Raw genomic sequence first — 12177 nt, 5'->3', positions numbered from 1 at the left:
TCTACATGTAGCTTTTAGAAATACTGTGTAGAATTGATTATATTCTGAAACGGTGAATTCACATTTGATAATGTCAAATCTTGGAAAGAGTAACTACATTTTATCTACAATATATTTACTGACTTCATACAGGAACTTCTTAGGAAGAAAGATAAGAAGTTAGCAATATCCTTTAACTCTACTTTCCGCTATATAGATGATGTTCTTTCACTAAATAATTCAAAATTTTGTGACTATGTTGAACCCATCTATCCCATCGAACTAGAAATAAAAGATACTACAGATACAGTTAAGTCGGCTTCATATCTTGACTTGCATCTAGAAATTGACAATGAGGGTCGGTTGAAAACAAAACTTTACGACAAAAGAGATGAGTTCACCTTTCCAACCGTGAACTTTCGTTTTTCTAAGTAGCAACATTCCAGCAGCACCTGCATACGGGGTATATATCTCCCAATTGATACGATATTCCCTTGCTTGCATTTCCGATCATGATTTTTTTGATAGAGGGTTACTGCGCACAAGGAAGCTGTTAAACCAAGAGTTCCAAATGATGAAGTTGAAATCATCCCTTTGTAAATTTTAGGGACGCCATCACGAGTAGGTTGACCGTTATGGATTATAACCGTTTCACAAATGATATCGGATATGTTCCTTACGTCGTAACTAGAATCCCCTTCCCTTTGATGAATGTGACCTACCGAATTACACAATTTACCAGATTTGTTAACACATAAACAACACGACGGGTGCCATGTGTGGAGCAGGATCAGCTTACCCTTCCGGAGCACCTGAGATCACCCCTAGTTTTTGATGGAGTTCATGTTGCTTATTCTTTAGTTTTCTGTGTTGTGTCATGTGTTCTATTATTTGTCTGTTTGTCTTTTTCATTTTTAGCCATGCCGTTGTCAGTTTATTTTCGATTTACTTATTTTATTTAGTCACTACCTGATATTAATTAAAACGTGAGAGAACAGAACATCAAACAACAGAGTCAGTATTGTTAATATATAAATAGTTATCAAAAGTACCAGGATTATAATTTTATACGCCAGACGCGCGTTTCGTCTACATAAGACTCATCAGTGACGCTCAGATCCAAATAGTTAAAAAGCCAAACAAATACAAAGTTGAAAAGCATTGAGAACCCAAAATTCCAAAAAGTTGTGCTAAATACGGCTAAGGTAATCTACTCCTGGGGTAAGAAAATCCTTAGTTTTTCGAAAAATTCAAAGTTTTGTAAACGGAAAATTTATAAAAATGACCATATAATTGATATTCATGTCAACACCGAAGTGCTGACTACTGGGCTGGTGATACCCTCGGGGACGAAACGTCCATCAGCAGTGGCATCGACCCAGTGGTGTAAATAGCTATCAAAAGTACCAGGATTATAATTTTATACGCCAAACGCGCGTTTCGTCTACATAAGACTCATCAGTGACGCTCAGATCCAAATAGTTAAAAAGCCAAACAAATACAAAGTTGAAGAGCATTGAGAACCCAAAATTCCAAAAAGTTGTGCCAAATACGGCTAAGGTAATCTACTCCTGGGGTAAGAACATCCTTAGTTTTTCGAAAAATTCAAAGTTTTGTAAACAGAAAATTTATAAAAATGACCATATAATTGATATTCATGTCAACACCGAAGTGCTGACTACTGGGCTGGTGATACCCTCGGGGACGAAACGTCCACCAGCAGTGGCATCGACCCTGTGGTGTAAATAGTTATCAAAAGTACCAGGATTATAATTTTATACGCCAGACGCGCGTTTCGTCTACATAAGACTCATCAGTGACGCTCATACAATGTAGTATTGTGTCATAGGATAAACCACATATTAATATTGAACTTCAGATTATAATTATTACAAATCATCCCATAATTAACTAACAGTCTGTGTGTTGACTGCCGTACTGACAACCAATTATCCATATGCGTACATCGAATTCACGTTTTGCTAAATGCGATATACATCAATTTGATTCTCGAACTCTCTCTTTGTTCCATTAACAATTATTCACAGTACAGTTAAACTGTATCTTGCGAAGAGGAATATCCTATGAGTGGTGTTAATTGGATATTGACTCTATCTTTTTTATGTTTTAATCACAAACATTCTCATGAACAAATGAACCAAAATCAAAGAACTAAGTCGTGTTTCGTCTATAATTCAAATAAAAGAGAAAGAATCTTTGAAATATGATATGGTACTGCGTACTTTTGTACTTAAAGGGTGGATCACATTGAATAACAAATACACCACAGTTATACATCAAATAGGGAGATGTTTTTCAAAAACATGTTATTTGAGTTTCAATACTTTGTTATTCATAAGCGTTATTTGATTTCAATGGCTACTAATTGTACACACGTGAATACAACTAACCTTTTGATATTAAGAAATCATTAATGTTGGGAATTGTTACCGGGGGAAGGCTCTTGGTTTTACCTCAGATGTGATTAGACATGATATAAATAAGAAGATGTGGTATAAGTGCCAATGAGAAAACTTTTCATCCAAGTCACAATCTAATAAAAGTTAACAAATATTGGTCACAGTACGGCTTTCACCACGGAGCCTTGGCTCACACCGATTAGCAAGCTATAAAAAGCCCCCGAATGACTAATGTAAAACAATGAAAAGAGAAACACCAACATTCTAATCTATTAAAAAAAGAAAAACGAGAAACACTAATTAACCACACCACACCAACAAACGACAACCACTGAACATGCTTCTGATATAGGAAAAATGTATACAAATTCAGCGGGTTCAAACGTTCTTAATTATGGACTTCCTATTCTCAACCATTTTGATTAATGAAAACAAAAACATAGAACCAAACTATCAGTCTTAATGGGATTCACAAGATAAAACCAAACTATCAGTCTGGGTGGGATTCACAATATAGAACCAAACTATCAGTCTGGATGGGATTCACAAGATAGATAGAACCAAACTATCAGTCTGGGTGGGATTCACAATATAGAACCAAACTATCAGTCTGGATGGGATTCACAAGATAAAACCAAACTATCAGTCTGGGTGGGATTCACAATATAGAACCAAACTATCAGTCTGGGTGGGATTCATAAGATAGATAGAACCAAACTATCAGTCTGGGTGGGATTCACAAGATAGATAGAACCAAACTATCAGTCTGGGTGGGATTCACAATATAGAACCAAACTATCAGTCTGGGTGGGATTCACAAGATAGATAGAACCAAACTATCAGTCTGGGTGGGATTCACAAGATAGACAGAACCAAACTAACATTCTGGGTGGGATTCACAAGATAGATAGAACCAAACTATCAGTCTGCATGGGATTCACAAGATAGAAAATATTGTGCAGATAAATTAGAATGAGAAAAATGTGAAAAAGATTTAGAAAATTATTAAAAATTTACGAATACAGAAATAAATCATTTAATTTTGTCGTTTTAGTGCTTGATAGGAAATAAATATGGAGACTGTCCATTGCCAATTCATTTAGATGAGCAAGAATTCCAGGATATCAGAAAAGGGATATTATCATGCGGAAAAGGTAAAAATAAACATTATGAAATGGACAAATACATTGTATGATTATGAGTAATAAGTTGAAAACGCTGTATCTTACGGAAGCGTATTAGCGCCACACATTTTTTTTTTTTATTTTTCTTCCTATGTTTATATCGCAAATATCTTGATTTCAATTATTCATTAAGTTTTGTATATATGTCCGTCTGTCAATCATTTCGGATGTGATTTACTAGTAGATAAAAAAAGAAACATACATACAAGGCCAAATCATTATAATAAATATGCATAGGAATAATGGAATACTTGAAGTGCAATTATACATAAATTAAGACTGATTTGTGCATCAGAAAAGTATAGAATTTAACAAGAAAATAGATATAGTTTAGTATATAGTCATATTTAAATTGAAAGATCAAAAATAATGTCATACAATTGTGAAACCTCCAAGTCAAATAGACAAAATGATCTTTATGCTTTAAAATGAATTTTTAATAAGGAAACATTTTTTTTAAATCTCAGAATATGATCAAGATTCTTTGATAGAAAGTCATTGAATTTTCATTTCAATATAATGAAGTATTTTTAAGATGCTTGGGTAGCAATTTGAATAGAGAGAACATGATTTTATTAATAAAACATCTTCATTCTATACATTTATTGCCAAAGGGTAGCTTGTTGGAATCTAACCTACTTTACACATTTCTCAAACCAGAGCTTACTTTGGAAGTATATTTATATTCGGTTATACCTATATTAGCAGGGTTGATTTTTTTCTTAGGTATAATTAACCTCAATTTACTCAATTTTCTTTGTAATATATATACTAGTAGTAACATGGATATCGTTTTTGGGGACCTTTATAGTTTGTTGTTCAGTGTGAGCCAATGCTCCGTGTTGAAGACCGTCCTTCGGCCTATGATGGTTTACTTTTACGAATAGTGACTTAGATGGAGAGTTTTCTTATTGGCACTCATACCACAACTTCTTATATTATTCTGCTCATTATTAGTCATTGATATGATCTAATTATTCAAGCATTTTACTTTGCTATGACTACAAAGGTGATAAATTTTAATATATACAGCCTCCTCCATTAATAACTACTGTTTCCTTTGAATCTTAAATAAGAAATAAGAAAAAAAAATGTTTGCGTTATAACGCAAACATAGGAAGAAAAATAAAAAAAAATGTGTGGCGCTAATACGCTTCTGTAGTATCTGTATCAACAAAGATTCGCATCTCTCCTTTAAATTTATTAGCTTCATAAACGCGACAGAAGTCTTAATATATTACATCATTTATAATATCATGTTAATGGTCGTAAAAAAGATTTATAGTTTATTAATTTCACAAGGTTCTTTTCAGAACAATTCTATTTGCTATCTCTAACATTTGTAATAGACTTATTGATATTTTATCTTTTTTCATTTGCATCCTTAATAATATTAACACCTAGTATACTACTACTTTGAACAAATGTCATTGACCGGGTTTTTTCTATGGAATTAACCCTATTGCAAAGTCAATGGCGAATTGGATATTTTCAAGGAAGTTATGTGAATATGAAGTGAAAAATAGTTCTGACAATTTTGACTCCATTTGTTTGTTTTTTGTTTTTTTTATGTTTTTTTTTATTGGACAAGAGACTAATTTATTCATTTAATAAAAGTAAAAAGGTATTTGAGAACCAGAAAATTTAGAACACTAATATAATTTAGTTTTTACTTAATGACGCTACTGTCAATATTAATATTCTCATCCCATCGCAAGCTGCTGCATAAATCCAATATGTAAAATATCGAATTGCATGTTTTGTAATTTAAATTTGATTCTATCAATATCAAATATCTTAAACAGTATGTGTGAACTTCACCTAAGTGCCAATACACCATGTACACTGTGGGAAAACGTCTGTGTAAGGTCAACAACCTGTGTGAATATGTTTGTAAAGACATTTTTGTTACAGCGTTGTGTAATCTGTTGTTTATTTTTTAGAAATGTCAAAGCATTTGATTTCCTTTTGGATAATAACAATAAAGTAGAGAAAAACAACACAAACCATTTAAAAAAGTTGATTATCATCATGTTATTGCAAGGACCGTCCTACAATTATTTTAATGTTAACTGGAAGCCTTTGTGTCACTCTTTAAATGAACATGTTTTTCTATAAGGAACATCATATTAGATAAAAATGTAACATATATAACTCACTACAGTACATGAATGAATTACTGTCATGTTTCAATTCTGTAATATGTTAACTTATAAACTGCGGAATTCTTTGTGAGGTAATAGTTTTTGTGGGTAGTAAAAAGAGAGTGTTTGAGAGTTTGACATATACACATGACATGATATGTCTTTTATATATGACAACCATGTGATATTTATAAATACTAATTAAGTTTTAAAATCCTCCTTGGTTTTGCAACTTATCTTTATAAAAATAAGGATATGAGATATGATTGCTAATGAGACAACTATCCGCTTCAAATGAAGTGGTGTCACCGATTATAAGCAGCCGTGCGGCCTTCAACAAGAAAAGAACCATACCGCATTAAAAAATATTTCGCTCATCAAATTCTAAACAGAAAAAAACATCTAACCTAAAAAAAAAAGACTGGATGTGGCAGGGTATCTAAATCACTAACAACGAAAAAGACAAACGTACAGATCTAAGATAAATTGAAGTTACTGACAGGGATTTCAAAGCCAATAACAACTAAATAAAAAATCAATTTTCTAAGAGAGATATATTTACATTTGGTTTACTAGATCTTCAATTTTGAGCATCTTGGAACACCTTGCTTGTGCAATGAAATGGGCGTCATTCTTGTAGAGAGAATGTTTTATGAATATTTTAAATTTTAAAGAGAAACTGTTTTACTCCAGATACGACATTATTAGATGAATGGTACAGCAAAGATGGTAATTCTGTTCCTTCCGTGTATACACTTCGACCAATTAGAGAAAAATATCAAAACTACGAATTCAGGTAACGAGTTACGTCTAATTAACCCTACATCTGTAAATAGAAATAGGGTGTGTAAGCTTCGACAAATTTGAAAACATATGCAAACTACGAGGTCAGGTTATTACTTAAGTCCAATAACCAGTAGAGCTGCAAGTAAAACTAGGGTGTATCATCTTCGACCAATTAGAAACCATATGCCAACAACGATTTCATGTAAAAAGTAATGAAAAATAACAAAAATGCTGAACACCGAGGAAAATTCAAAACGGAAAGTCTGTAATCAAATGGCAAAATCAAAAGCTCATACACATCAAACGAATTGATAACTTCAGTACCACATTTAAGCTGTAACAATAAATATCGAGTACGAAATTCGACTAATTGCAAAAACTAGGATTTCTGGTCATTTATTACATAAGGATAACCTTGAGGCTGATAATGACAAAGGACTGGTAATACATATGATATGCTTTAACATAAGAGAAAGATAATAAAATTAACGGTACCAATTTTCTTGCACCAGATGCACATTTCGACAATACATGTCTCTTCAGTGATGCTCGTGGCCAAAATATTTGTAATCCAAACTTATATAAAAGATGAAGAGCTATAATCCAAAAGGTCCAAAAAATATAGCCAAATCCGTGAAAGGAATCAGAGCTTTGCATGAGGGAGATACATTCCTTAATTTATAATAATTTCTATCATTTTGTAAGAGTAAATTTTAATAACAAAAAATCCGTATTTTCATGCCAGTACCGAAGTACTGGCTACTGGGCTGGTGATACCCTCGGGGACTAATAGTCCACCAGCAGAGGCATCGATCCAGTGGTAGTAATAAAATTAACGGTACCTATTTTCTTGCACCAGATGCGCATTTCGACAATACATGTCTCTTCAGTGATGCTCGTGGCCAAAATAGTTGTAATCCAAACTTATATAAAAGATGATAAGCTATAATCCAAAAGGTCCAAAAAGTATAGCCAAATCCGTGAAAGGAATCAGAGCTTTGCATGAGGGAGATACATTCCTTAATTTATAATAATTTCTATCATTTTGTAAGAGTGAATTTTAATAATAAAAAATCCGTATTTTCATGCCAGTACCTAAGTACTGGCTACTGGGCTGGTGATACCCTCGGGGACTAATAGCCCACCAGCAGAGGCATCGACCCAGTGGTAGTAATAAAATTAGATTAGAATTTATTATATTGATGATTTTAATTTGTTCTTAAGTAAAAGTCTAAATATCTTATCATATTGTTCGGCAGGAAGCATACCTATACAAAACTATTTTTAAACTTTTAAGAAATACGTTATAATATATTATTTGTTTTGAATGATTTAAAATGTATTTCCCGTTTTCTAAAAATTGTATTTTTCTAACCTTCTGTTGTTTTATTGTTCTATTGAAGACGTACAATTACGGTGTATTTTCGGAAATTGCCGCGTGACATCGAATTGCCCAAACTTCGTGGTCGTCTCTGTTACTTGCCTATACTCTATCAAACCAACCTAGTTAACACTACCTTTACGACTCTTTCAACATTGTGTAGCACTCATTGTAACATTAATAACTTCATTTCCTGATATAACTACTTTGCCTTTTAATTTCAAGACCTAAAATGAACTTGAAAGACCATCAGACAGCTGTAGAAAATTGGACGACCACGTACAAAGATCTTCTGAACCTGATTCAACAAGGAGCCAAACAAACCTTCAACAAAGTTGTTAACCTCGACAAAAAGGAAAAGTTTGATAATTCAGGTATGATTCAAAATAAGGAATGAACTATTTCCAAACTCTTTTAACATCAATGTCCAGTCCAGAGCTCTATCAACCATATCCTGACAATTTTTCATAAAATAACTATTTAACAATAATTCATTGTTCCTTATATCGCATTCTATTTTCAGTATTCTGACGTAACCAAGTCACACTGTATAAAACACAAGTATAGGTCAAAGTACAGTCTTCAACACGAACTCGTAGCTCACACCAAATAGAAAGCTATAAAGGCTTCATTATGGTTTTTTTCTGTTTGTCAACTTTTATGTAGTCTCTAGTGTTTGTTGTCTTATTGAAGCTGAATAAAACATTTATTTTATAAAAACATTTAGAAGAACTGGTAAACATGCCAGTGAGATTATCTGAAAATGGCATGACCTCATAAAATGTACCTTTTTCATCACATACCACAAATATTGTTTTGTAAATATAGGTATAAGAAGATGTGGTATGATTGCCAATGAAACACAACTCCCTACAAGAGACCAAATGACACAGAAACTAACTTTAGATCACCATACGGTCTTCTACATTGAGCCAAACAAATACTGCATAGTCAACTATAAAAGGTTCCAAAAAGACAATGTAAAACAAATCAAACGCATAACTTATATTCAAAATAATGAATTAAAAACTGCTTACTTTTGAAAAAAAACCTTGATATATCTTTTTTCCCAAATAGGTTTAGAGACAGAAATAACAGAAGCACTTAGTTTATCACCAAAGGACTGTGTATTTTTAGAGAGAAATATTGAATGTAGGTCAATAATATGTTTGTAGATTTCAATGTGATATGTATACAAAGAACAGTATATCAATTTAAATACAGGAATTTATTTCATTAATTGGGAAGTTGACGAAACAAAATCAAATATTTTTTTCTAATTTTGTTTCAAGAAACATAAATGAAAATGTATTGCAAATGTTTTACTTATTTCTTTCTTTAACGCCGTTTTAATGACGGTTTATCAAGATACTTATACCGATAATTTACCATTCGAAATTAGATAATAATTATCGTCAATTCCACGGTTGTCAAATCAAAGGTATTGCCAACTATGTTGTACAATCGTAGTCGTCGTTGCAGTAATAATTTAATGCGATATGTTACTAGTACTGCATTATGATACACAGTACTAATTTTGAAATATCCACAACGTAAGTTTATGGTTTGACGATGGCAAATTTTGAAACGTTATCTCCGTTTTTAATTTTCCTTGGAGTTCTGTATTTTTTAGTATTTTTACTTTTTTCTGAACCATATGTTTTTCTTTTGAGGGAATGTAATGTTGTTATTGATTAACTGACCATTTGTTTTATTAAATAGAAAACAAAAGATAGACTTACTTACACAAACTCCAAGAAAACTAAGAGATATTATAGGTTGCCCGAAAGGGTGAGCAAATCAATTTCAAATAGTGACTCCCGCGATGTTGCTTATCGTAAGTAGATGTATTGTAATACGTCTAAATCGGTGACATGTCGAAGAATAGAAAATGGGATAGTAGAACCATTGGATCAATAACTTTCTTGTTAGCATCAACCCTTTATCAAGACAATAATTGTAGAAAATAGCTCAAGAAGTTTGTATTAACTGTTAAAGATGTTAAATCCATACTTAGGTGCTAATTTGATGTTGCTACAAAAAGACGGAAAGTTCACAACTAGAAATATGTATGAACAAAAAAAAACTACAAAAATAAGTGTATCCGTTACATATGTAAGGATCTTAACTTTTATCAAACTCTTAGCTTTTTTTACTATTTTGTACAACCTATGTGACTATAACAATGGTGTAACTTTCTCTTTAGTTTATGAAAAAAATAAACGAAGAAAATTGATAAACTTGTTACTGATGCTGATATTATATTTTAGGTATAAATACTGGAGTTGTCGGTGCTACCTCGTTCGTTGACCTTGCTGCTGACATTGCAATAGATTCTAATAAACAAAAACTGCTTGATAGATTAAAAGATAGAATAAGAAAAAATGTCATTACAGAAAATATATTTAAATTTGACATTGCTTGGTTAGAATGTGAAAATGTTCACAAAGCTATTGAACAACATGGCGAATATATGGAGAATATTATTGCAGGGGTTACAACTAGGTTGATCAGTATTGTAAAGAAATGTGTCAACAAGCAAAATGATATCGAAGACGAGATTCAACCAGTATCCTCGGATATTCTTGTTCATTTACATCACTGTAAGAATATGATGACTGACTTGTCTTTGTCTGGCTTTGAAAAGCTATTGTCAATTGTTCACAATTTGATTCTTACTGGGAGAAAGGTAGAACACAATCCAATCTTAATAACAGGATCATCAGGTTGTGGAAAGTCAACACTTATTTCAACGATTTGTCACCAGATCAGGAATTTACTGGGGGAAGATATAATATTAATAGTGAGATGTCTTGGATTGAGTCCTCAGTCAGTTGATGGGAAACAATTACTACAAGGAATCTGTATGCAAATAAATCACGTTTTACACCAGAACATTGACCTGAAATCTTATGACTTGAAACATTTAAACAGTTACTTTAATGGTTTGAAAAATAGAATAGCTAACTCGTCAAATAACTTTGTTATTGTAATTGATGACGTCGATCATCTGGAAGGTATCAATGGAATAAAACCACTTGAAGAGTCCGGCGAATTTGATTGGTTGTCAACGAAACTTCCAGCGAAAGTACATTTGATAATGTCTAGTCAAAAAATTGAAAATGAAAATGGTGTCCTCAAAAGGCTTGCAAGTAAATGTGCTACCACCGGCTCTTGTGTAATGTTTCCTCAATGGACATTACAGCAATACTCACTTGTTTTGAACAAGAAACTTAATGATATTCATCGTACTGTTACCGAAGAACAGGAAGCAATTCTTCTTCAAATGTTTTCAAATGCTTCTACCTGTCCTGTTCTCATAAACACGATAGTTGAGATCGCTGCAAATTGGAAGGATGATACACAACCTAATTTGCATTTACCATCAACAATTACTGAGGCTTTGCATCACAAAATGGACAATTTAGAAATGATGTTTGGTTTGAAGGTAATTCAACAGATTGTTTGTTACTTTTTGATATCAGACTTTGGTATAAGTGAAATGGAAATCATGGACTGTTTGTCATCGAATATGGAAATTATACAAACACTAGATCTAGCCAGTCAACTGATTTGTAGAATTCCTATATCTCTTTGGATATCTATCAGGAACCAGATGGGTAAGAATATCATGAATATCTGTTTATGATTTTGAAGAAAAACCTTTTTTGGATAATTTTGATAGCAATCCTTTGATGGCTGTTTATATTCCGTTTTTATATCCATCCAATTTTTTAAGTAATTATCAATAATAGAAATAACAGTTGGTTAATGTAAAATGGTCTATATAAACATGATCAATATCTTAAATGTTTTACATAGATCGTTGACAAAGATAGGTGGGGATATCAAACGGATATTAAATTTTATCAGCTGTCGAAAACGAAGAACTAATAGTTATCAAAGGTACCAGGATTATAAAAAACAAGTACGCCCGACGTACGTTTCGTCTACATAACACTCATCAGTGACCCTCATATCAAAATATTTATAAAGCCAAACTAGTACAAAGTTGAAGAGCATTGAGGATCCAAAATTCCAAAAAATGGTGGCAATTAAAATTGGTGAAAAGAATTACCTCAGATACCAGGCGTATTACAAGAAACCCAAAATTTGCCTTTTGTCTAAACCACATTCATCAGTTGCGCTCAAAAAGACACACAACAATAAGTTGAAATGTCACATATTGCTAGTGAACGTCAAATAAAGATTCATTGATGCTTAATATCAAGCTGTATGTGAGCATGTTACATTGAGTCATGCGTTTTTACATCAATCAAAGT

The 12177-nt window shown here is 32.4% G+C and overlaps 1 protein-coding gene across 1 annotated transcript in view; it reads left to right on the top strand.

The window, feature by feature from the left end:
- Positions 1 to 12177, top strand: part of LOC143044340 (protein qui-1-like) — a 43268-nt gene that overhangs the window by 3573 nt on the left and 27518 nt on the right. The window contains exons 3-7 of the mRNA XM_076216290.1: positions 3454 to 3553; positions 6421 to 6523; positions 8120 to 8268; positions 8972 to 9046; positions 10165 to 11514. Of these exons, the coding sequence (XP_076072405.1) occupies positions 3454 to 3553; positions 6421 to 6523; positions 8120 to 8268; positions 8972 to 9046; positions 10165 to 11514 (1777 nt within the window). The remainder of the gene's footprint in view (positions 1 to 3453; positions 3554 to 6420; positions 6524 to 8119; positions 8269 to 8971; positions 9047 to 10164; positions 11515 to 12177) is intronic.

Source organism: Mytilus galloprovincialis, chromosome 9, assembly GCF_965363235.1.
Source record: "Mytilus galloprovincialis chromosome 9, xbMytGall1.hap1.1, whole genome shotgun sequence".
Lineage (NCBI taxonomy): Eukaryota > Metazoa > Mollusca > Bivalvia > Mytilida > Mytilidae > Mytilus > Mytilus galloprovincialis.
This window is presented reverse-complemented; position numbering and strand designations above follow the sequence as displayed.